This window comes from Scylla paramamosain, chromosome 10, assembly GCF_035594125.1.
Source record: "Scylla paramamosain isolate STU-SP2022 chromosome 10, ASM3559412v1, whole genome shotgun sequence".
NCBI classification, from domain to species: domain Eukaryota; kingdom Metazoa; phylum Arthropoda; class Malacostraca; order Decapoda; family Portunidae; genus Scylla; species Scylla paramamosain.
This window is the reverse complement of record NC_087160.1, coordinates 2,525,459-2,552,500: the sequence shown is the minus strand read 5'-3', so window position 1 is coordinate 2,552,500 and position 27,042 is coordinate 2,525,459. Positions and strand designations below refer to the sequence as shown.

The window sequence follows — 27,042 nt, the reverse complement described above, 5'->3', positions numbered from 1 at the left end:
TGCCTGTATGTGCGATATATTAAAGGCAGGTATGAAAGGTGTGCAAGAGAACGTGCTAATATGTAATTCTCACCTGTTTGAATTTCCACAAGGATTTCTGTACTTTCGTATATCATATTTGAATTCAGACAGATCATAACAACACCATTTAATATCCTTGATAGTACACGTGTTCTTCAGTTACTTTTGAAGGATAATCTGATGATATACAAATATCGAAAAGGTGAATTTTACAGATCAATTACATATTCGTCTTGTCACGAGCAGCAATGACTTTTCGTCATATTTTCTATTTAACCCTAATTTTGCTGTAAACCAAGAGATATGTTGAGGTGATAATAACTTGCATTCATCGATTATTTAAAGTTCTAGTCAGCCAAAAGCTAGCAAATGTTTCCATAAAAAATAATCGACATCATGCAGTGTTTATGATCAGTTCTCACGACTTTGACGGCAGGCTGTTCTTATTATTCACTTAAAATTCACCACCCGGGAGATATATAAGATCCACACACTTGCTGTACTCTGACCAACACTAAATTATACTTTGCTAAGATTAGAGCCTCAACTTAGAGTGAGGATGAGAGAAAGGGTGATATAAAGGAGAGAAAGGCAAGAGGTTATATTTTACCCTGTAGTCCGTATAATATGATCTCTAAAGCCTTGTATGTTCCTGTATAGTCTGGTAAGGTTTCTAGTAACCTTTAGACTAAGTAGGCTTTGTGACTTCTTTTCTGCTTAAGAAGTATCGATCATGAACGCTTTGTGTTGATCGTTTCCCGCTCTGTTTGTACAGAAGTATGAGATATGATATATTGAAATAATATAAAAGAAAAGTGCATATGAAAGAAGAAATCATGGAGTAAAGAAGGTTAAAGAAAAAAAAAAAAAAAAAGAAACCTTGGAAAGTGAGTCTTGATGCGCAGGTTCTGATCGCTGATAAGAGGAAGACAGCTGTATTTTGAAACATTCCAACTTTCCATCAGCACTCAAAACAATAACATTAGATTTGCAAGTACACATGGATAAGTCATCTTTATTTTACTGCTCCACTGCTTAAGTTTTGTTGATACATGACGAGTGTTCAGTGTCCACTAATCTTCAGTAGCTGATAAGGGAGCGAGCTTGTTAGGCAGTTAGGGGACTTTGGCGAGGCAGTAATGTTGGAAATAACTGGATAAGGTTCTGAGGAAGAATAAAGGAAGCAAAGAACCTGACAGGTAAGTTGCATACAGCCATATGATTTCAGGTGACAGAGACAGACCTGTGTAAATATGGAACCTGGCTTTGTAAATCACCGATGATACAATTGTCACTAAGAATTACTGTTTTCACACAGCGAATATAGCAATGGCCAGTATAAGATCCTGTAGTATTCTAATGTATCCTGTTCATCCTATATCTGTAACTCGGTCGTCATCTTAATGTTAGAATATTGTTAGGGTAAGATTTGCTGTTCAGTCCCCATTTTGTATATTTCTTGACATGTTTTCCCCAGCCTCAATAATCAAGTTACTGCTCCAGTGTCCAGTCACAGCCATGAATGGAGAAAGGTCAGACTCATCAGATACTCAAGAAAAACTTTACAAGATGCTTGAGAAGTTACAGATGTTAGCAAGAGACATTCCTGCGTAAGTGTCATATTTGTCAAGTTGATAAAGGACATAAGCATATTCATATAATTAAGAAATATACATCTTGTACTGCCCCTTATCACTTGTTTGAAGATTTCTTTTATTCCTCCATTTATAACTATATATTGGAATACTAGTAATGCTTAGCTTGCATCTGTGCCAAAGAACACCTTCAAGTGAATGTTAGCTTTTGTACATGATGTTTGTTACTGGTTTGTACTGAGATCCATTCAGTCAACCAGATATTATTAGTAAATTCACCTTTGACATGGCTCTCAATTTGTAACAATGACTTTCTTACATTTTCAGATTTATGCAGTTAAGTTTAGTAACTTCACGTAGGGTTCAAATTTTGAGGCTTATTCAGCATGGATCATTAAACCATCTGACATTCTTTGGTCATTCTACCAAAACAGGGCATTGACATTATATGTGTACTTCTTTTAAGATGTATAAACTTTAATACACAGATAATCATGTGTCATATCATGGACCATTGTGCAGTAACCAACAACTAATTACCAGATGAAGATTGGCAATATCAAATCTTAACATTATATGTTTTAGATAATTTTACATGCTTTGATATGGTTTTCTTTTATTTATATTTTATACACAAAGATCCAAGTATTTTTGTTTTTACTAAGGGAACTTTGTTCTCTTTGTATGCAGTTGGGCAATAAATAAATAAATCTTATAAATGTCATCTTATCTTGACTTGACTTTACTTTCAGTAAATTTCAGCAGAGATTGCCATATGACTTGCTCTCGTCTCTGGCTCACTGTCTGCTGGACAACACCACGTTTGAGATCATGCAGGAACTGGCTGAGCTGCAGCACATGACTGAGAAGATCCTTCACAAGCAACATGCTCAGATGGTCAACAAACATAAAAGTGTGTCATACAGTTTTCTCAGTCTTAAGCTTTATGCACTCCTTAATTTTGTAACATAGATCTGAAATAATTTCCACAAAATATTGATAATTATTACATTTTTATCTCTGATGTTGGATCAGAGAGTTGGATTCATAATTATATTATTTTATATGACAAACTGTAAATTAATAAAACTACCACTGCCTTCTCTTTTCACTATTATTTGTTTAAATAATAGAGCCAGATCTGTCATAAAACCAATTCAGGTAAATATAATAAATTGAGAGTTATGGGACATTTTGGCAGCTTTATATAATGTCTTGCAGCGGAGAAAGACAGTCTACTCAAATGTCACAAGGAAGAACTGACAGCAGCTGAGCGTCAGGGCAAGGCTCATGTGCTGTCACGGCTACCGCGGCTACACCAGGAGCAGCTGACAGAACTCACCACTCGCCATTCCCAGGAGACCACCAACACACATCTTTTCATCCAGAATGTGCTCGACCAGAAGGTTTTTAGTTAAACATTTTTGTGTAGACATTGATGATTCACAGATTGTTTTTTTCTGATGCACTGGGATTTCAATGAGGCATATGTACTTGAGGTTTAGTACAGTGGTCCACAAGACTGTCCCTTTTCACCAGGGGCTGACAGGGTTAGGAGTGTGTATGTCTGTGTGTTGCTTTATCTGGGCCACCCTGTGTGGGATTGCCTGCCTGGTATATAGATAGATAAATAGATAGATAGATACTTTTGATAATTTTGTTAGTGCCAAATTCAGTTAAAAGACAGAAGCAGATAGCTTGAGTATTTTTTTCTTTTCTTGAATCAGGAAATAACTTAATTTTCTTCATTATTACCGACTCATTTTCTTTTTTGCTCTTTCTTTTAACATTTGATACATTTTTTATTAATACCTAATTTTAAGAGTTTTATGTCAACAAACATTACATAGCCAATTAAAATACTAATGCTCTGATGACTCCCCATGACAGGTGGCAGAGCAACAGTCAACACTGCAGCAGGCGGGGGTGCCTGGGTTTCATGTCACCAGTAACCCTATGGAGATCAAGGTTCAGATGTACATCATGGGATTTATCATGAAAATTGGAGGGATAAAATTTCCTCACTAGCTCCATTATTTTGTAAGTCAAGTTTAATGCAGACTGTATTGTGTTTAAATGTCTAACTTATAATTATGGTTCTAAAATATATTTTTATACATCTGTATATTGATCTTTATATACCAGACTGACATTTCCCTTGAAGAGAAGTAGTGAAGACAAGCACCCATATACACATGCTTCCCTGCAAGCACTGCTTCACATCCTATTCTCTAGGGGGCAAAGCACTGATCTATAGCAACTATAGTGTGTAAGGATCAGTCACTGTGTATCAGGACCCAATCATTATCCCTGAATCACCATAACAGACCCATTCCCATTCTTGACCAGATGTGAACAAACCAATGCAATTGTCAAGATTACATCCCATTTATATATTCACAGCTGCTCTCCATTCATCCCTTTTGTACACACCCCCTCTTCCTTGTTCTGTAGATACCCTTCTTGCATATAATATATAATACTCTCTTCACACTATCCATTCACCCCATTAAGTGTCTTTCATTTCTCACTTTATCCACTTATCTTTTATAATTTTTCTTGCATTTTTATACCTGCTCAAACCATTACACATTAGAGACATCAGAAACATCTCCCTTAAAGTGGGATAGCAGAGAGCAGGTGTCATGCTTTATCTCACTGCAGAAACAAATACAAGAGAGGATCCCCAGTGTCATTGCTCCATTACTTTTAGTCATCTTTTATGATATGGAAGGAATGAAGAAGCACTGTTCTCCCAACATGGCTGTGGAGTGTACAGCATTGCCTGTCCCAGATCTTTGCCTTGTTGATCCACTTTTGGACTGATGACTCTGCCCTGCATTTCTCAACATGATTTACCACATGATCAACTCAACAAGCATTGAGCCATTCAGATGAAAAACCAATGTGTCCAACTACTGATCAATCTTGCTACAACTGGCTATAACAAACCTTGTGTTATTCAATACCCAAAAAGCTCTTTTACCTATCTACTTGACATAGCCTTCCAGACGTCTATCCTCTTCTCTTCTTTGGCACTTGGCTGCTGTTTCCCGCCTCAACAATGAACATACTTGTTTGTCCTATACTAAGAACATCAACTGGAAAATTTTTGTCTTATCTCTTACCAAAACAGCTTCCTTGATGTTTGGTATTCTGTGTCATCACTGCTGCTAACTTTACAGCTGTATCCTTCTTGTATGGACAACATTTATTGTATATGGAAACAAGTTTCACTGATGCATCTGTTTTTAAGACAAGAGAATGTAAAAAGCTTTCCTCATATTTACTCTCCCTTCTTTAATAGACTATGAAAGTATTAAAATAATCTTGTGTTCTGTACCACAATGTTACATATCATGTTGTTATCTACCAACATTCTATGATTGCCACTCTTCTGAGTATGGTAAATGTAGGCATTCTTGAGGCTTCATTGCACAAGACTATTCATGCTTACTTCCTTTCTGTCTATTTTATTAATGCAAGAGTATCTTCGCTTTCATCCCCTTCACTGGGAAACTGGAAACCTCTTCCCGATTATATTTTTCCCCTTAATTGTAAGTATGCTATTCAATAGCATACTTAATTGTAAGTATGCTATTAAAAATAGGGATACCAAGAACACTTCTGGCCTAAACTGATGTGTAGCTCTTCTCTAGCCTCCTTTAGACATGAAAATAGATGGATTTTTAGTTATGGCCATCACTTGAAGGGATGGTGTGAAACATGGTTATGCTGCTGCTGCTGCTGCTGCTGCTGCTGCTGATGATGATGATGATGATGATGATGATGATGATGATGACATGTAATTAGCCTTTGGTTCAATAAACCGAGACTTTCATGTCGATATCCTTCAAGAGGAAAGTTTCAAGACGCTAATCCTTCAGTTCTGCATGATCCGTTTGACTTTTCTTTTAGGATTGGCATCTTGGTGAGCCTCTTCTTTGCTCTTTTGTTGCCCTTGGCCAATGCCCCTCGTACATGAAAAAAAAATAAAATAAATAAATAAATAAAATAAATAAATAAACCAGTGTGGGCTTGGCTGATTTTGGTGCGACACTTCTTGTAACAGTGAGCCCAGCTTGTATGGCCACACTACGAGTACATGACCAATGATATCAACTGTAGATTTAAAAGTCCACTAGATTGACCTAAAAAATTGTCAATTTATAGTCTTTCTATCTACAACATATACCAGGCAGACAATCTTACATGGGGTGGCCCAAAGCACCACATATACACATACATACCCTTACGTCTGCCTCTTGTGGATAGTCTTGTGGATCACCCTACTATGTACCGATGTTGAATTATTTTACTTATTTTAATTTATAGGTAAAACTCTAAAGTTTCTTGCTAGACTGGGCTTGAAAATTGGCGAGTTACTCTAGTGGATTCGAGAGTTTTCCCTGCCAGACTGACATTCATATCCGCTTGATGTAGAGGAAAATCTCATTGTACCTGACTGCCTTTAGAACAAGGTCAAAATCAGGACCGTTGCCGACACGAATCCCGCATTAGTATAGTAGATTTTATCAGCAACCAGACCGATGTAGACTTATTACCCATCACTTCTCACCCACAGCATACCAGCACAGGCCTGCCCACGTGCGTCCTGGCCAACACCTAGCCGCCAGTAGCATTTATTGACCTAAGTTTAATTTTTTTGCGGCTAATCTGATCACGTGATACTATTACCTTACCGATGTGCCGTGTATTTGACGTCGACGACCATGGAACGCCAGCCCTCCCGATCTTTTGTATCTTTCAATAAATCCTGTGAATTCCTGTTGTCTCCAGCTGTCCACGTGTTTCACTCGTTTTCTCCCTCTATCTCTTTCCCCTTGTATAATTCTTTGTAAGCAGGTTTTCTTTAGTTATGTATATCAAGTGCTCATTAAATTGTCAGGTGTTCCTTTTAAATGTTTTTATGGATCTCTCACATAGTCTATTATTTCTATTTATTGTTTTCTAGATGCAGAACACTGTAATCCACAAAGACGTGTATCAAGTGTTCGGGTGGTTTTTCTTTTAAAATTTCTCATGGGTCTCATACGTATTCTATTAGTTGCATTCATTGCTTGTGTTGTTCCTTCGTCTGGCTACCGCGCAAAGGAAGCAGTGACCTCAAGAAACCAGTGGCGGTCGCCTGTCTATAATAAAGCGATCTGCTGCACAGGAGAATTAACTTCTGCTAACCCTTTCACTGCCATGGTCGTCTTGTCTTATCACTGAGGTTATTGCAATATATTGTTTGGATGGACATAGAATAAAAAAAAAAATAAATAAATAACTTCAGCTGTGCTAAGCTATACGAGTAGAAATGCGTCTTTAAGAAACTGCGATACAGAGAATAATTCCTTTAAAAATTGTGGATGATTATGAAAAAAAGAATGACTAGCAATGAAAGGGGAAAGGATTACTGAAACAGTCCTTTTGATTTTATGGAGTACGGGGATAAGAAAGCTTTCTCTTCTCATGTAATCTTCCTTCCCAGACTACGCTTCTTTCATCACAGGAAAGGACGTTCTCGGGTGTTAGCATAAACACCGTGTACTTTCATTTCCTAGGAATGTCACCGTTACAAAACATTCCCATGCATTAAACGAAAAATGTTATGCCATAATTTATACAGTCTTCCATTTCTACCCTCTAAGCATTGCAATAGTGGATCCAGACTAACTTAGTAGTATCGTTGTTGTTGTTGTTTTAGTTGTTGTTGCCTTTTTATTCCTTCATTGCAACAAATTAACTTATAAGCGATGCCGTATTTCTCAGTTCTTTTTCCTTTTTTTTTCCTTTTTTTCTTTTTTACTTATCTCTTTTCTTTTTTTTATTCTTCCTCTTTCCCTTATTACAATAAAGTAACTTAAATGCGGTGTCGTCTTCTCGTTCTTTATTTTTCTTGTCCTGTATTGTTTTCTTTCCTTTTTTCTTTTCTTTTCCTTCTCATTTCCTTCACTACAATAAACATACTTTAATTATATACTACTGCTGACCCTCAATTTAAATTACATCTGTTCGTGTGTGTCACCTGAATTTTATAACGCACTAGGACGCAGTTTTGTAACGTTACTTTGTTTTACTATATACAACTTGTAACAGTAAACCACTCTCACTTTTCTCTGTCCTTGTTGCCTTAAACAGAGCAAATACCTGGAAATCGTGCCAGTCGTGTCAAGGTTACAACACCCTGCACCCCCAACTTCGCAGTACTCCTCACCTGCCATCCCTCTCCCCGCCTACCGTTCGTTCGTTCCCTTCTGACCCCTTTACTGCTCATGGTAATACATAACCATGATTTTACGACGGTTCTAAATAATTTGAATTACTTAGTCTATCTTTTTGTTGTCAGTTTCTTTCTGAATTTTACTTTAAACTTGCACCATAGTGTTTCGTTGTGTTTGCGAATTAGTGATCGTATTCTTATAACCGTTTCGGCGTCTTATCTCGATAATTTAATCAGGTTATAATGGAGGTTGTTGAAATTTTCAAGGATGTTTCCATGATTATAGTAATACTTTAACAAGGATTGTACATTACTGATTTGAAAAACACCCATAAGAATCCGACTAACAATCTCTGGGATCTTTAAAAAGTCCTGACGGGAGAAGGAGTTTATTGGAATTTTCAGGTGTGGTTTTATGATTGTAGTGATGGATTAACAAGGATTCTGCATCATTAACTTAAAAAAAAAGACTAATAATCTCTGCGGCTTTTTTTTTGGGGGGGGGACTACAGAACGAAACGTTTATTGGGATTTTCAAGGATGTTTTCATTATTGTGGTTTTCTTTTTATGTAAGAGGGGTACTGGCAAAATGCGAAAAAGGCCCATCGAAGTGCCAGTCCCCAAGAAAAAAACCACCAAAAAAAGGATTATCCAAAGATGGAAAAAAGTTTCTTAAGATCTCCCTTTTGAAAGAATTCCAAATCAAAGGAATGGCGAAGTGCAGAAGCAGTAATAATAGTTTAACCCTTTGACTGCCACTTGGTACTCCTTTCCTTAATTAACAACCACTCTGAGACATCTTTATTTGTTTTACAGCCACAATCAATCATTGAACTGGGAAGAAATTGCAAAAGTTATTTTTTTTTTATCGCTAACTTTCTTATAGATGCTTATAAAGACTTCACGCATTGATTTTGGTGCTGCTAATTGTTTTGTGTCGCAGTGAAAGGGTTAATAAGAATTGTACGTAGTCTATATACAACAAGCGCAGCCAATCACAGCGAACACTTGCCGGAGTAATGAACTACTTGCACTTGGCTAGAGAATACAATCGTTCCCTGACCGCCAGAGCTTTCACTCGTGCGACCTTCACCTCCCAAAATATCCGGGGCAGCCCTCGCCGGCACCACACTCGGCTGCTTCCACGCCGCGCCTCTTTCCCTTTGGTCAAGTGGGTGTCGCGGGATAGTTTTCACGGTGGCCTAGTTAATTATTCACATTCACAGGAAAGTACGCAGCAAGAGGGATGGTGGACTGATTTATTTATTTATTTATTTATCTTTTATCTTTTTTTTTTCGTTATTTCTTTCTCTTTTTTCTATTTCGTTCTTATTTTTTTCCTTTTCCTTTTTCATCTTTCCTTTTCCATTTCCTTTTCTTGTTTATCCTTTCTTTCTTTCTATCTTTCTTTTTCTTTTATTTTTTCGTTCTTTTTTCTTTTTCTTTTTCTTTCCTTTTTTTATTCTTTTCTTTTTTTCTTTCATTACGGTAAATTAACTTAAAGGCGATGTTGTCTTTTTTTTTTTCCGTCCTGTTCTTTCCTTTCTCTATTCTTTTCTTCTTTCTTCATTACAATAAACTAATTTCAGTACAATACCCTGACTCTGATAAAATGACTATACAAGAGGACAGTGATAATGCCTGCTTGAGTACTTCTTTTCGTGAACATATGGGCAAGCCGTCACTAATCTTTCAGCAATTTCAATTTAGTACTAGAAAAGGTGGGTCTTGAATGAGTCATGTGGGTAAATCTTTGGGATCTGTTTCCGGTGAGTCACGAAGCTGGACGAGACAGTTCAGTTCAAGGGCCCGTACTCTGAAACGCTCGCTCTTTCACCACGACTGTTTTCAAAGGCCACAAAGATGATAAGCTGGGTTCTCAAGAGTATTTATCCTGTTAATAATGCAAAAATCTTGTTAATCAGTCACTAGAACCACAAAAACATCCTTAGAAACCCGTATAGATTCATCTAGACTCTTTTGAATGTAGTCGTGGTGCGGCGCAGATGTTTAAAAATAATATGTGGTATTTAATGAAAACTAATGAAGGAAGCGTAGACAATAGTATTTGAAACGTGGAATAAGAAAAGGGAACCACAGCGGAAAAGTATAACGAACTGACAAACAGACCGATGCAAAGGCTATACTCCCGACCAACGACCGAGCTGAAGTGAATAAATTACTGGGGATCATCAGAGATCTTTGCAGGTATCTTCATAACAGATCTAAAAACACCATCAATGGATTTCAAATAAACCTTTGGGAAGCGCAAACATTGGGATAATGAAATAATGGTTAAATTTTGAAGCGGGTTTGCATTCGTGCGCCGCTTCAAACATTTTCTTCAAGTTCCCCGCGCGACTATCCTGTGCAGAAAGTCTACGGTAAGCACATGCTGCGTTTCACTAAGTCTACGGTAACTAATTTTCAAATATCATATTGTTGTTGTTGTTATATAATAATAATAATAATAATAATAATAATAATAATAATAATGATAATTATTATTATTATTATTATTATTATTATTATTATTATTATTATTATTATTGTTATTGAATGGCACTGGCAGAAATTCTCTCTCTCTCTCTCTCTCTCTCTCTCTCTGCATTTGTTGTTGTTGTTGTTGTTGTTGTTGTTGTTGTTGTTTTGTTGTTGTTACTGTTGTTGTTGCTGTTAGAAAAGTCTTGAAAGAATCATGGCAAAACCCAGAAAACTAAATAAAAAATGTCCTGGTTTGAAAATTTTCCATATACCTTAGTTTCACTCACAATTATTATCAATGCAAATATTCACGAAGCCTTTAGGGAAAAGCTGCCAATGATAGCAAGCCGCCCACTAAGTCCTCGCGCTTCCTTCTCACGGTAACCATCAACAGCACCAAAGATAGTATTCAGTGACTCGAGAGGAAATATTACAATACCATGACTCTGAGAAACAAGCCACATGTATAACTGACAGTTGTAGTAGGTGTAGTCGACAACGGTAATATTCTTTGTAAGGTTATCTTGTAAGCAAATAGGATCCACCCCGTGTCTTCTTGAAGGTCGTCAGAGCCATCCCCAGACTGGTAGCGGGGCGATGGCTTCAATGGCACGTGTCTGAAACGCTTTGCTCTCTCGCCGCGACTATTTTTATGGGTCACAGAAATTATTATCCGGATTCTCAAGAGTGTTTCTCCTGTTAATAACATAGGAATCTTAATATGTCACTATAACAGTAAAAACATCCTTAAAAACCCGTGCAGCTTTAATTGGAAGATGAGGCGCAGGAGTGCTTCAGAATAATCCAGTGTGGCGTGCTAAGGCGAGTACTGCACTGAAGGCAACAAACTGTGAAAGGTGGGACCAGGCAAGTACGGTGTGGCACAGGCAACACACAGCCGCTATCCTCCGCGTTTCAAGAAAAGACATCTTCAAAAACTTCCGACAAGAAGCCCTAACTGTCCCCTGCTCAAGTAGACGTGTGGGAGACACCTGACCACCACGATATCTCATGACATTTTAGAGAATCTGTGCTCTTGTGAGTCCACTCAGCAAACGTGGAAAGGTGACTGGACGATCACACACACACACACACACACACACACACACACTGGAAAGAAGGGTTGACTAGGCCAGGGAAAGTGGTTTTACAACTGCTGGACGAGACTTCGGAATATTGGATTTCGTTAGTCTAAGCTATCTAATTTGCATTCTAGGACCAAATAATAGCATGATGTATTCAGGATGGTATCCATAAAATGTATCACTATTGAGAACCTAAACATTTCTAGGCACGCGTGTGACTTACGTGACGCTCTATGATGCGCGCGTTATCTTTTACGCTAATGAGTGCAGGTGTTTGTAGGACAACGTGTGTGTAGGTCAGTGTTATGTTTGGGTCACGAGACGGGATGGGAAGGGCGGGGCAAGTATATTATCAGGGACCCCGAGGTCGTGGTCGCCAGTCACCCTCTGCCAGTAAGTGGGAACGTATCGCTCTCACTCAGCGCCCCACAGCCACGCCACAGCGCTCACACACAACAATGGACACCTTGTCGACGCGGGCCTCCTCTGCTAATTACTTCTTCTTCTGCTTCACGTCATTTTTGTTGCTGACAGGTAAGATAGCTTATTGTGCCTGTTATAAAAGACTTATTGTGGATGTGATTAACTTGTTACATCAAAGGATTTGTTAGCTGAGCTGTCTGGGCAGCGTTGGAACAGAGCGCAGGCCTCACTAAGATTACTGGAAGCTCCTGCACACACACACACACACACACACACACACACACACACACACACTTTCTCACTCTTATTCAGGTGTACGTCAACAATCCACAGGTTTATTGACACGAACACCACAAGCACATTATTTTTTGTTTGGGAAATACACATTTTCTCTCTCCGAACACGAGAGACACAACATTGTCTGCTCGTAACTCTTGTCATCTGCGCTCTCTGTTTTTTGTACGTTGCGACAACTCCATAAAAGTGAAACCTAGTAAGTAATCAGCCCGGGGAAGTGTGTTTTGAATAACCTGAAGTCACCTTTCTGGAGTGCACACCTTTCTTTCTCTACACACATTCAGATTTGAGTAAGAGAGACACAACCCTAAAATTTTGTACGTTTGGTTTCATTTATATCTATCACGTGAACATCTTTCTTTCCATGCACATATTCAGATTCGAGCAAAACCAGACATACGTTTGGTTGCCTTGACCACGTAAAAACCTCTCAATATGTATTCATATTTGAGCAAAACAAGTATTACTTAATAAAAAATTGTACGTTTAGTTTCCTTCACTTATTTTACTTTATAGCATGCCGTATTCTAATTTTGTCTATGCATAACAGTAACTGATTGATGCATTTTTCTTTCCTATTCGATGTTATAAATTTCGTTTGGCTTTATTTATTTCACTTTACTCGATGTGGTTTTGAATTTAGTTTATATATAGCAGTAATTCATCAATGCATACTTTTGATTATATCACGGAGTTTTAGTGTTATCTTTTACTGCGTCGTGGTTCTTGGAGATGGAATAAATATAGGAAATTCCTTTTGATTTTGATGTGTATCTAGTTGTGGTCATCTCCAGCCCCTTCATATTACTGGAACATTTGAACAGGCATGAATGTAAATGAATATGCAGATAGACAAATAAACAAATAACTAAATAGATAAGTAAATAAATAAATAAATACATAAATATATGCATACATAAACAGAATACACATGAAAACATATTATTGATGTCACATTTTACATATTACATGTTTAAAGTTACTACAGAAATTACATCAGCGGGCTAAGATTTTCATTCTTCTGCAAAAGTCTAATTCCAACAGCATTTAGTCTTTGTATTATTATCATCTGAAGCCATACACTTTTTCACTCACTCTCATTCCTTTCCTTATCACACACTCTCTCTCTCTCTCTCTCTCTCTCTCTCTCTCTCTCTCTCTCTCTCTCTCTCTCTCTCTCTCTCTCTCTCTCTCTCTCGTTCTTTAAGACGAGTAAAAATCGATGCTTGTCTCGTGAAGTGAAAGGGAAGGGAAAAGCTTCGCGATGAGGATAGAGAGGAAACACACACACACACACACACACACACACACACACACACTGAATAAAATACATTCACAATCTAAGAATGGAACAGGTGACCTTATTAGAGAGCTATTAAAAGACTAGACATATTTATGGAAGAGAAAAGGTGGAAATAGACAAGTATAATACATACAGGGATTGCCACGTGTAGGCCTGATGGCTTCTTGCAGTTTCCCTTATTTCCATATGTTCTGATGTCATAGGTGCAGGTTCTCGTACTAACCAAAGCTACCTGCAGCTAAGGTTTACTAAACTTAGATCGTTCAAAGGCAGAAATTCGATAATATGCAGCTGTTAGGAATGCGTAGGGTTATTGTAGTATTCCCTAAAGAATAATGTACAAACTCCTGTAGATATATCTCTCTCTTTAAGTCCTCTAAATATGAGTATTAGATACATGTAACATTCACATTTATTTAAGGTCAGTGTTTGAGAGTCCAGTAGAGAGAGAGAGAGAGAGAGAGAGAGAGAGAGAGAGAGAGAGAGAGAGAGAGAGAGAGAGAGAGAGAGAGAGAAGAAAAATGGAGAACATACGGCTGGAGTACAATGATGCTACCCATCCTTAACACTGCTGGGGATGCAGAAAAGACTGACTTGGTCCACACAGCGTACCGTAGGGAAGTGGCAAGTCCGGGAGAGAAGAGGAATGACAGAAGGAAAGATGAGAAAACATATCGCAATAATATAATAATAATACCTATCCCTAACACTGCTGGTGACGCAAAACAAGACCGGGTTGGTTCACACGCCGTGCCTCGCCTGGCCCAGGGAAGGGACAAGTTCGGGAATAAGGAGGGAAGAGAGAAGGAAGAATGAGAAAACCTATCACATTAATACAACATCTATCCCTAACCCTGGTGGTGATAAAAAAAAAAAAAAATAAACAAACAAGCAAACAAACTAACAAAAGGCTTGGCCCACCCGCCGTGCCGCAGCGTCGCCGCGCCTTGCCTGGCTCGGGAAAAGGATCACACTGGTGAGAATGATCGGTGAAAACACGAGGCATTGAGGTCAAGCAAGCAAGGCTGTCACCCTCATCCGGCCAAACATCACTTTCCTTCAGCATTCTTGAGAACACGTAACTTGTTAATTTTTCCGGAGGATAGTTTAATTTCGCCGGGCCTATCTCAACCCAAGAACTTTCACTTATACGCAGTGCGCACTGCGTGGCGAGCTGTCACCGCGCTGCTGTCACTCCAGCCCGGCATGCTGGCCCGCCACTGTTGTGTAACTCACTCGTTAGTTAACTTTGCTGTGCCGAAAACAAATATTTTCAGCCAAGCTTTTACTCTCTCTCTCTCTCTCTCTCTCTCTCTCTCTCTCTCTCTCTCTCTCTCTCTCTCTCTCTCTCTCTCTCTCTCTCTCTCTCTCTCTCGCTCTCTCTCTCTCTCTCTCTCAGAAGAAGAAGAAGAAGAAGAAGAAGAAGAAGAAGAAGAAAAAAAAAACTACATAAATCATCATAATCAGCACTAACTAATAAAGCTGTAGAACATCATGTCTACATTAACTTTTCAATCACACACAATCACTTCAACACACAAAGGTTAACACGCATAATGGATTCAGACTCTCATGAACACGGCTCGCCTCCACCATCACTACTACTTGATCCTCTGACAAAGAAAAGGACTCGAGATTTAAGTTTGATTCCTAAGAACACAAGTCCCATCTCACACACCCCAATTATTTAGTTTACAAAGTTCACAAAAGACTTAAATAGCACACCGGTTTCTAACATTTAAAAGCGAGTACGTTTTTTTTTTTTTTTTTTTTGCCATACAACATACTCCAAGATCAGATTTACGTTGTAGCATAGTTAGCATACTACTACTCTTACACGAGGAACCCCGCCCTCACTTGCAAAGAAAACGAGAACACATTCCTTTCTGAGCCTCAAGACGGACCAACAACTTTCCCTAGCCATTCCAGTCTCGGAGGATCCCCCGGCAAACTAACCCCGGCATTTCTCTAGCCATGCCCCGCACTGTCACGGAGAGATGGGAGAGGCTAACGCTGGCACATTATTGCGCATAGATCGAGAGTAGTGGGCCCTTATTCTGAAAGACTTTGCTCTCTCACCATGACTAACTTCAAAGGCAACAGAGATGATTAACCAGGTTTTCAAGGGTGTTTTTCTTGTTAATAATATAGAAATCTTGTTAATCTGTCACTAGAACCATAAGAACAGTCTTCAAAACCCACGTAACTTCAAATACGTGGAGCCTTTTGAAAGTAGTCTCGGTTCAGCGTAGAAGCGTTTCAAGATATCGTCCAAGATTATTTCGAGGACAAAAGCAAGGATTACTTACTGTCACGGAGATGGGCACAGGCTAAGACGGGCACAGAACCACGCGTACATCGAAAGCAGATTAAGAGGGCGAAAGCATATCCCAGAACTAAAGAAATACGAGGAATATTGACCCAGGAGAAAGGGAAAACTATACTAGTTCCTTGTTTAATTCTTTTGTTTTCCCTTTCGCGAGCAACCTATGTTTTCCTTTCCACAACAAACAGTACAGTAGGTCACAAGTTTCCACTCCAACTCGTCACGTCTTGTCCACTGGTAGCGAATCGTTGTATTTTAAACCTTACCCAACCTTGAGAAATGCTCAGCCAGATCATTCGTATGCAAAACGCGATAAAGGTGATTTTTCTTGTCACACCCTCCCTGCTGGATGTGGCTTTGTGACGCGGTAGGAGAAAGGACCAGATGATCGGTTCCTGACTGGGCTGCCTTGGCATTCGTGGCTCCGTCAGTGAGTCATGCGCGTTTAACAATTCCTCTCCGTCATACTGAAGTTAAGTAAGAGGTTTCTCCCGCTTCCCGCTGCTCGTCTCTACTGTGAGCCGCCGCGCAGTTCCCGCTCCTCACTTATACTTTCTACCCCACCAGAACCTAGAAGCAAAGTGTCTACGTCGTCGCTTCGGTAAATAGGAGAAAGTGGGAAGCCGGGTTCAAGAAAGGGAAAAAGTGGCCCTTATTTTGAACCGCTGAAGGAACAAAGACTGGCAATTGTGTTTATGATAGATGATTATACATACTTGTCGCCTATAACTGTGTGTCTGCGGGTGGGGGCGGGGGTAGTTATGTAAATACACAACAACCACTCACTAGGATCAGGCTGGGGTTGAGATGTCATCGTGTAAAGGTCAACGTAACTACTTCACACTGTCAATCATTGGAGAAGAGATGATAGTTGAAATGGTCGCGTATGAATTTGTAATTTTGAAAGTTAACACATACAACTAAGGAAAGAGAATATTTAGTGAAATGCTCTACTGTTCAATAAAATAGTTTCGCGAAAATTTATATTATGATTTCGAAAGCTAACACTCACAGCAAAGGAGAATTAACATTTATCAAATTTTTCAACTCTCAGTTTAATAAAATGGTCTTGTGGAAATTTAACTTATAATTTTGAAAGATGACATTCACAGTAGGGGATATCGAATATCTAATTAATATTTCTACTTTGTGTACTTCAATTTCTAGTTCGTGAAATTGTTCAGGGTTACTGACATGTAACAATAAGTGCCATTTGCAGTCAAGGTATTAATGGGAACAATACACATGCCTTCCTGATTACAATAAAGCTGAGGTATTGATAACACTTCCTCAGTGACTGTCTTACACTATGCCATACTTCATCCAACATGTGTTTTCCATTTAATCTCCAGATATTTAGCAATTAATAATTCGTATACACCTCAATACAAAAAGACGACTCTGCTCGCCGCGTCATTAACTGTGAAGTAAACAATCCCCTGTTGAATCCACAATGACGCAACACACATCAGCATTGCCGTGGACGTGTAATGCATGAGGGTGAGTCAGTCCCAGCACAAGTCTCCCATGATAGTGACGCAACACCAATGACCGTGCGTAACAATCCCAGCAACATCCAGTACGCTAGATCATATCCACTAATGTTATGAGTGTTTGCGACTTTGATTACGTGTGCCTTTGTAACGTGTGGTCATTGCATGAAATGCAGTTTATGAATGTTTTGTGCATTGTGTGGACTGTATTTATTAGTTTTCTCAATTTCTTTATACTTTGTTGTCATCGCACCTCATAGTTGAGTTAATGAATGTCTTTTGTGCAGTGAATGGATCCCATACGACTTTTTTGCACGTCTATCTTTGTAACCAGTTGTCATAGCATCCCTCAGTTAAGTTCATGAATATTTTGGAGTGCATGGACAAATTTATAAATTTTCTGCACTTCTGCCTCCGTAATGTATTGACACACACACACACACACACACACACACACACACACACACACACACAAACACACACAGTCATGCAAATAGGGGATCCATGTATGCACACTCTAACCATGTCACGTAAAAGTGCAAACAATGCCTGGCTTACCTCATAAAGACCTCCGAACAACGCAGAAAACTTCCGGATGTTTGGACGAAGGGAGGGAGGCGGCGTCAGTCCTGCTGCGGGACTGTGCTGAGGGTGGCGCGCCGGCAGGACCCGCCCTGGCCTCACTCTCAAGCGGACCTATATGCTGCTGCAGGAAACAATGGTTCAGTATAAATTAAAGCAGCTCCACGAAGCTTACTATAATTAGCGCATTGTTCGGTGGTTCAAACAACAGAAATAGAGTATCTGATAATCGTATCATTAAATAAATTCACAACATAAGGGTATAAAGCGTTTGATCGTTGAAAAAAAAAAAGATAAATAAAAACAAATAAATGAATAAATAGGGAAACAGTAAGATAAATAAATAAATAAACAATAATAGTAAACAATGGACAAATGAATAAACAAACAAAACATTACAAGGACTCTGGGTTATACATACATACATGCATACATGCATACATAAGACCAAACATCTTTGAAGTAAACATACAATAAGTAACATGATTATGAGTTAAATTGAACATATAAGAGGAGGAAACAGAAAACACTTGCATTTATTGTAGTGTGATGGTGGCAAAAATCTTGGAACAGCAGGGACCATATTCCGAAACACTTCTGCTCCACACCTCCGCTATTTTCAAAAGAGTCTACTTGAAGTGACACGGGTTTTTAAGGATTCTTTTATGATTGTAGTGACAGATTAACAAGATTTCTATATCATTACCGGGAGAAACACTCTTGAGATCCCGGCTAATTATCTATGTTGCGTATGAAAGCAGTCGTGATGAGAGAGCAAAGCGTTCCTAAATATGGGTTACAATCTTCACATGACTATTGGCTAAAAAGCACGTGTTTGTTGCCACTAATACCACCACTACAAATTAATAAAGTAAGTCAGAGAGAGAGAGAGAGAGAGAGAGAGAGAGAGAGAGAGAGAGAGAGAGAGAGAGAGAGAGAGAGAGAGAGAGAGAGAGAGAGAGAGTTGTGGGTGTAAGTTGCGACAAAGCAGCGGTGTTTCCCTTTCCATGTCACCTAAGTCAGCCGGCGCCGCTATCCAGGTGACCCCAAAACTGCGGAGATCAGCCCGCACTGGAACAAAGAGACCCTTTCGTTCCTGCATCAGCTAGATCACGCACCCCACTTTACACTCTCACTCACTCTCACTATACATGCACTCTACACACATACACTTTACACACACACACACACACACACGCACACACACACACACACACACACACACACACACACACTTTATTGAAGACGTCTGGTTCAATACGAAATTCTGATTAACATTTCTATCTAAGGGACTGTAGAAGTATGTATCAGAGAGGATGAAACACGCATGCGTGGTAATTCTGACGGCAACTTGACAAAGACTATCTCTTGTATAATTTTTGGCAGCGTGAGGGGCGAAGGATCGATTTCCATAGAATATATATACTGTTTACATATTCTATGACATTGTGAAGGATAAGCGTAGGATTTCCACCGCGAAGTACGCCAATTTTTTTTAGGCACTGGTGTGGTGCTAGATCAACCACAGCAATACCACTCTGGGCTTCTCTCCGTGGTAATCAGCCACGGCAGTACCACATTAGGCTTCTCTCCTTAGTGTGTTGTGCCTGTAATACACTGAACTCAGCAAAACGAGGCACGGCAGACAAGTCACGTGTATCGCTAACATGACCCCAGTAACCTGGTTTGTCCGTGAAAGGGAAAGTGGGGGGTAAAAAAAAGCTGCACAATGCCAGTCACTGTCAAATACACGGAGAGGATGATGGGCCGCGAGAAAGGCACCACTTTCCTCTTCAGCAAACTAAGGACCATATCTTGAAACACTTCTGCTCTGCATCCCGCTACTTTCTAGAGGCCATGAAGCTACATGCACTTGTTTTTGATGGTGTTTTTATGGTTTAAGTGGCAGGTTAACAACACTACATTACTAACATGATAACAGTCTTGAGAACCCGGCTAATCACATTTGTGGCCTTTGAAAATATTCGTGGTGAGAGAGCAAAGCGTTTCGGAATACGGGCCTTAGATAGTCACATGGCGGGTGACGCTACAAAAGGTCGCCACGTGATGCACGGGACACAAAGAGTGGCACAAGGAGTGACTCTGCATATCCCGCAGGTACAGGGGCGGCCCGGCGACCCGACTTCAGGCACGGCGGCTTCCCCAAGTTCCCCCTGGGTCCCAGTGTCATCCTGGAGAACACAAATGCGGGCGGCAGGCAGAAGAATGAGCAGAACTTCCAGGGAACGACCTGCGGGAAAGTTGCAATGGCCAGGATAATCGGCGGCGGCGCCTCCGAGTATGGAAACCACCCATGGCAGGTAAGTCACGTGCACTGCCAGCGGGTCACGTGTTGGCGTGACGTGTCACGTGTTGGCGTCGCCTCACCCTCTTATCGCTGTCATCTGACGCTCGCTCACTCACTCAATGCACCATTTACCGTTATTTTCCTCTGCCCTATACGTGCGTGATCTAGTGCTTGTAAACTTATTATAAATTCCGGGATTGCATTTCAACATTCCCATAGTTCATCTCTCTCTCTCTCTCTCTCTCTCTCTCTCTCTCTCACACACACACACACACACCTTAGGACATAGCATAGGATGAAACGAAAGCACCAAACCGCTCAACAAGAAAAGAAAGCGGGCATGGTAATGAAATCAGAGCAAGCGAAAGCCAACGGTTCATTACGGAGCACCGAGATTGAAACCATGGACCATGTTCTGAAACATTGACGCACCACACCTCATTCACAAGGCTCTACTTGAAGTAACACAGGTTTTTAAGAGTGTTTTCGTTGCATAGTGACATTATTAACAGGATAAACACCCTTGAGAACCCGACTGCTCATCTTTGTGACTTTTGAGAGTAGTCATGGTGAGAGAGCGAAGTGTTTCAGAATACGGGCATTTAACGGAGGCCCGCGCACTGCTGGGAGGTACTCAGGCTGACTCTTGTACCGGGTGAGGGATGGAATGAGGGACGAAGTGAGTGGTAGTGCTTCGCAATCAAGGGAAAGTGAGGGAGCCTAAAGAACATGAGATCGAGAACCCTCTGTGTGTGTGTGTGTGTGTGTGTGTGGAGGAGAGGGTTATGGTGTCTGTGTTTGAATTTGTTATTGTTTTCGTGTTTAGCCTCATGTGTGCATGTTTCTGTCAGTAAAATATTTACCTATCTACATCTTTCTGTATGTGTGTGTGTGTGTGTGTGTGTGTGTGTGGGTATGTGTGTGTGTGTGTGTGTCAACAGGATTCACCACGGTCTTAAGGATCACATTCTGCGTTCGTCGTGCCTGCCAGCTTACAAACTCCTCTGATTTATGGATTAGGCTGTGACCTTTTACAACACACACACACACACACACACACATAACAATGAAGACCTTTGGTATACGGAGCGTGGCGCGAACCTCTGTCTGCCACGTGACACACAAGGGCGTTACCGATGAGCCAGCTAGCAGTGTGTTGGGTAGGGAGAGTGGATGGGATGTATAGGGTGTGTGCATTCTCGAACGCCTTTCAGAGTTGACGTGTGGCCGTTTCACTGATTATATTTTAATACGACCTAATGTGTGTTTGAGGTTTTTAATATGATACAATCACATTTTCGTACTCATCACCATAGCAAGAAAAAAAAAATCGGTAATGCAACAACAACAACAATAACAACAACACATAAAAATAATAAATAAATAAGAAAGAAAGAAAAAGAAAGAAAGAAGAAAAACGAAACGAAAAACGAAATACAAAAGCTATAATTTCGAAAGAATGCTAATTATAATATATTATGATAGAACGAATCGGACGTTCTTTTGTGTGTGTGTGTGTGTGTGTGTGTGTGTGTGTGTGTGTACACCTCTCAAGCTCACATTCTGAAACACTTCTACGCCGTGCCTCCAGTACATTCAAAAGGCTCTAGTTGAAATTACACGTATTTCTAATTTTTTTTTTCTTGTTGTAGTGACAGATTTACAAGTTTTCTACATAACGGAAAAAAAAAAAAAAAAAAAACACTCGAGTACCCGGCTGATCATCTCTGCGGCCTTTGAAAATAGTCGTGGTGAGAGAGCAAAGCGTTTCAGAATGCAGACCTTACGTAGTTACAGTATCCGCATCACCACCATACATCCCAATAAGTGTGAATTTGTATATCACTCTCGGTATCATTTTGCATTCATTACTGAGGGAAGCGAACATAAGAACATAACAAAAATAAGTAAACTAAAAGAAACCATCAGGCCTTCACGTGTTTTTTTTTCTTTTTTATAGTAAACATTGCGCTAGAGTAGTTAGTAAGACTATTGCATTGCTTTATATTAAAGATTCACTTTGTACCATAGACTTATGTAGTAAGTTTTTACTGTAAAGCGTTGTATTTTTGTAGTCAGTATCTATCTATCTATGAAACATACTTACCTGTTTCCACCTATCATCCCTGTCCTCTCTAATGATTCACCATTATTACCAAGTCCATCCCATTCATCTACTACTGCATTGAGAATCAATTCTTTCCTATCTCTTTTATAAATCTAATTTTGTTCAAGTTTGAACACCATTATTTCTTGTTCTACCCTGATTAGTGATGATGAAAAGTGTGTGTGTGTGTGTGTTTCTGCTGCAGGCAGAGATCGAGGTATCCGGTAGAGGGGATAACTTCGGTCACCACTGCGGGGGCGCGATCATCTCCCCCCATCACGTCCTCACCGCTGCCCACTGTCTTCAGAAGAGCCGCTCTCGCCACGAGTACCGCATCAAGGTATGGAATGCCTCCCCTCCCACTTAGACCAATGAAAAATTTGATCTATAGGAGATATAAATGTTCTTCCCATTTAGATAATCTACAGAAACGCTGAAAAAAAAATCTATAAGCAGGGCTATAATTATGCTCCTTCCCTTTAAACATTTGTAGAAATAATTGAAATTTAATCTGAAGGCGAGGTAACAATTTTTTTTTTATTTATCTGAAGGCGAGGTAGCACTAAAATTTTGATCCGAAGGCGAGGTAATACTAAAACTTTGATCTAAAGATGAGTTAACACTAAAATTTTGATCTGAATGCGAGATAACACTAAAATTTTGATCTAAAGACGAGGTAACACTGATTTTTTTTTTTATCTGAAGGCGAGATAACATTAAAAATTTTTATCCTAAGACGAGGTAACACTGAATTTTTTATCTGATGGCGAAATAACAGTGAAAAATTAGATCTGAAGATGAAGTTACACAGAAATTTTGATCTGACGACAAGGTAACACTGAAATTTGATCTGAAGGTGATATAAATGACTCTTCCACTTGGGTTATTAATAGAAGCACTGAAAATTCGATCTGAAGGCGAGATAAATGCAACCCAACTGAGACCATTTATAGAAACACCGGAAAATTTATTTGAAGACGACATATTTGTATATAATCAGTCTCCAGCATTCACTTCGGTTAATTAAAAGTACATGCGTATGGGAGATTTATGTGATTTCTCTCCAGCATTCACTTCAGTTCGTTAAAAGTACATACGTGCGTGGCATTAGTACATCATTTAAGTCTCCGACATTCACTCTAACTCATCAAAAGTAGCTACAGATACACGGCATTTGTACAGTACATTAGTTTCTCTCCATTACCAGCACTCTACCTCTCCTGCTCGAACGACCACCACCACCACCCATCCTAGTACAGGTGTGCCCGTTATCATCACAACGCCGGTCCGAGAGAGAGCCTGGGGCAAGGGAGATAGACATACACACGCGAGCATAGGCCTAGCAAGAAGAAAGTGGACAGTAATAACATTTGTTTAAGCCTAAGAGAAGAAAGTGAACATTAATTACACTTTTACTCAACAGGTCGGCGAACACAACTTGATGGAAAAGGATGCGGACGAGCAGCTGTTGGAAATCGAGAACTGGGTGGTACATCCCAACTTTGGCAAGGGTGAGTTGTGGAATGTTGGATGAGAAAGCATGAATTACGGTAATCAGAAAGACGTGCGGCTTGTATTCATAGACGCAACATTTTTAAAAAGGCCGCAGACAAGATAAGTCAGGTTATCATGGGTGTTTTTTGGGTTGATGGTACTACATACACCTTGAACTGCTACTAGAATCATGCAAACATACTTGAACATTCCGATGACTTCCACTAAAACCTGTTTGAATTACTAGTCCAGAACAGACGACGAAACACACACCATAAGACCTTACGTAATTAATGGCATGTGTTGCGCCATTGCAGACGGACAGTACAACAACGACGTGGCGGTGGTAAAAATCCGGACACCGAACGGTAGAGGGCTCAATATAACCAGGTTCGTGACTCCTGCTTGCCTGCCCTCCGCCGACACGCGCTACGAGCCGGGCACTCTTTGCCAGGTGTCAGGATGGGGACTGACAGACCGTGAGTATCCACCAAAGAGGTTAGGCAACAATAGCACCACTACTGTTTTGTGTGATGAACCAATTATATTGATCTTTTCTCTATTCTGACTGGTATTCGTAAATCTGAGATACTTACTCCACATTTACTTGAATATTCAGTAGCCTGATGGACCGGAAGTATTCACCAAGGAGGTTATGTATAGGTGCCGCCACTCCTCTTCAGTGAGATGAACCACACTAAACTTTTTTCTCTATTCTGATGGGTGTTTCTGAGTCCGAAACACTTATTTGCATCCCATAGCCTTAGACGAACTCACGAAACACTTAATATTGTTCCGAAACATGAAAACGAGACTTTCGAGTCATAATCCATCATACATTTCGCGCATGCTCATGAAAGCAGATACGCAGATAATCTAGTCAACCAATCAATCAATAGCCTAATTTACCGTATAAGATGGAATGTCACTTAAGACAACATTGGCTTCAGGAAGGAAGTGCACCATAATGAACTCAACTACTGTGACGCTTAAAATAGTGAATCAGCCGATCAATAGCCTAATTTACGGCATAAGATGGAATGCATGAAGCTTATTATTAGAATAAACGTACACTTCAAGGCGCCATAGAAAAGGCACCATATGACCTTAATTGTTGTTACACTTAAAATAATGAATTAATCAGAAAGCGTAGTATTATAAAAGCATTCAACACTAGTAATCTTTTGTAACAGACTTCTACGATAAGATTATCAAGTTCTAAAAATTCTCCTTTCTTCTCTCTCTCTCTCACAGCTGAGAACACGCATTCCAAACCACAGATTTTACACAGCACGGACGTTTTCTTGGTGGCCAATAACATGTGCCAGGAGTTGCACGGATCTCGCGGCTACGGGCCTGGCATGATCTGCGCCGGCCACCTCGAGGGTCTGAAGGACTCCTGCAACGGGGATTCGGGGGGACCTCTTGCGTGTAAAATTAACGGTAAGGCGAACTGCAACCTACGTCCTGCTCTAGTTGTGTGTGTGTGTGTGTGTGTGTGTGAGAGAGAGAGAGAGAGAGAGAGAGAGAGAGGAGAGAGAGAGAGAGAGAGAGAGAGGAGAGAGAGAGAGAGAGAGAGCCGTAATTTTTTTCTATCCCGAGGTGTGTGTGTGTGTGAGAGAGAGAGAGAGAGAGAGAGAGAGAGAGAGGAGAGGAGAGAGGAGAGAGAGAGAGAGAGAGAGAGAGAGAGAGAGAGAGAGAGAGAGCCACGTTGCTACTTTAAAGAAAGGCAATTGTTCTAGTTGACAATTTAGTTACATAGTTTCTTTACACAGGAACAAGATAAGGTTACGAGGGAAACTTCTTTTGGTTCAGCAGTGACAAGGAAATGAAAATGCTTAAAAAAAAAAAAAATAGATAACTAAATAAAAGATCAGTAGTTACAAATATGGTAAAATAAGACAAATAAATAAAAATAAAGTATATATATATATATATATATATATATATATATATATATATATATATATATATATATATATATATATATATATATATATTATAAAAGAAAAGAAAAGAAAAATGTAATCCATAATGGTGTTTTGAATGCATATTAACTTAATTTTATTTTCTGTTTGGGCAGGATCGTACACAGTGATGGGTCTGGTGTCGTGGGGCAAGAGCTGTGGCAAGGCAATGCAGCCTGGCGTGTACACAGACATCCAATACCACATTGACTGGATCCACGACGTCATGGCAAGAACTCAGTGATGTGTGCTTTGAGGCATCCACTTAGTACACACACTTTATTACAGCCAAAGAGACTCTCTGAAACTCCTTTGAAAAGCATCTGCTTGGTGACTCAGCCAACAAAAGTTGTGCTTCGTGTCTCAAATGACCACATTGCTAAAACTTATGTTGCCATTCCTGGAAAATGTGCAGCTCTTTGCTAAATTACCAAGAATATGAAAACTCCTTTGTTGTACAGTATGTAGTAATGTGACAAAAATATTGGAATATAGTCATGTAACACTAAGCACAACACATGCACATAAGCAATTCATATTGGAAATAATTTTCATAGAAGGTTAAATTGTACTGCAGTGCTCTGCTGTTCAGTACTAACAGGCAATGGATGGTGCCATCACTGTACACTTGCAGTAATAATCCATGCTTCAAATGATTTTCATGTGACTTTCTGGAATTAACTGAAACACAATCCTAACAATGGTCATGAAAATTCCATCTGACTAGTATGAAAGCACTTGATAAAAAATGAAGTTATGAACACCACTTAGAATTTGAAATATAAAAATAATATTCAAATAATGAATAAAAGTCCACATTATAACCTTCAAAATAGGTAGTCAGATGACTACTTTGAATGGAATCAAAGTCATGTCAGTTTTCATTTGCACACAAAAACACTGAATAGAAAGACAAAGGATAACAGAAGCAAAACTGTTGGACTGCTTCACATTTAAGAAAACTATAGCAAAAGTTTTGTCTGATCTAAAGCATTCAGGTTTTTGTCACATTTCTATTTTGATACAATATGTTCATTGAGAGAGAGAGAGAGAGAGAGAGAGAGAGAGAGAGAGAGAGAGAGAGAGAGAGAGAGAGAGAGAGAGAGAGAGAGAGAGAGAGAGAGAGAGAGAGAGAGAGAGAGAGAGAGAGAGAGAGAGAGAGAGAGAAATTTTTTATTGTTGGCAAGTTGAGTAATTTCATTACATTTGAATTGAGTGCTTTGGAATACAGACACTATTTGTATAAATGATGGTTGTTGGTTTGGAAATGTGTAAGTTGAATGTTTTGTGATAACTAAATCCTTTGTGAGCAATAGATGATTTTGCA

At 39.6% G+C, this 27,042-nt stretch overlaps 3 protein-coding genes across 10 annotated transcripts in view; 2 read left to right on the top strand and 1 right to left on the bottom strand.

Annotated features, from left to right (window-relative positions):
* LOC135104077 (protein DGCR6-like) overlaps window positions 1–3,741 on the top strand; it is a 7,425-nt gene extending 3,684 nt beyond the window's left edge. For 2 of the 3 annotated variants that reach the window (XM_064010996.1, XM_064010995.1), the window contains 4 exons: window positions 1,499–1,631; window positions 2,369–2,529; window positions 2,838–3,022; window positions 3,507–3,741. In XM_064010996.1, the coding sequence (XP_063867066.1) occupies window positions 1,540–1,631; window positions 2,369–2,529; window positions 2,838–3,022; window positions 3,507–3,644 (576 nt within the window). In that variant the 5' untranslated portion in view covers window positions 1,499–1,539 and the 3' untranslated portion in view covers window positions 3,645–3,741. Of the gene's footprint in view, window positions 1–765; window positions 1,221–1,498; window positions 1,632–2,368; window positions 2,530–2,837; window positions 3,023–3,506 lie in introns of those variants that run through there. The other variant, XM_064010994.1, reaches the window with a different exon arrangement.
* The window catches only part of LOC135104073 (dynamin-1-like protein), a 53,751-nt gene extending 29,267 nt beyond the window's left edge, over window positions 1–24,484 (bottom strand). For 2 of the 5 annotated variants that reach the window (XM_064010983.1, XM_064010985.1), the window contains exons 1-2: window positions 24,345–24,482; window positions 17,816–17,963 (exon numbers count right to left, since the gene is read on the bottom strand). The gene's annotated coding sequence lies outside the window, so the exon portion shown is untranslated. Of the gene's footprint in view, window positions 1–17,815; window positions 17,964–24,344 lie in introns of all 5 variants that reach the window. The other 3 variants (XM_064010980.1, XM_064010982.1, XM_064010981.1) reach the window with 3 other exon arrangements.
* Window positions 11,727–26,790, top strand: LOC135104074 (serine protease 30-like). 2 transcript variants are annotated; one of them, XM_064010986.1, is made up of 7 exons: window positions 11,727–11,949; window positions 19,958–20,160; window positions 22,460–22,594; window positions 23,678–23,765; window positions 24,066–24,227; window positions 25,003–25,191; window positions 25,832–26,790. In XM_064010986.1, exons 1-7 carry the CDS (start codon window positions 11,742–11,744, stop codon window positions 25,957–25,959), a joined length of 1,113 nt encoding a protein of 370 aa, XP_063867056.1. In that variant the 5' UTR covers window positions 11,727–11,741; the 3' UTR covers window positions 25,960–26,790. The 2 variants fall into 2 exon arrangements, with proteins under 2 accessions (XP_063867056.1, XP_063867057.1); XM_064010987.1 differs by lacking the exon at window positions 25,003–25,191.
* Window positions 26,791–27,042: the final 252 nt, after the last annotated feature.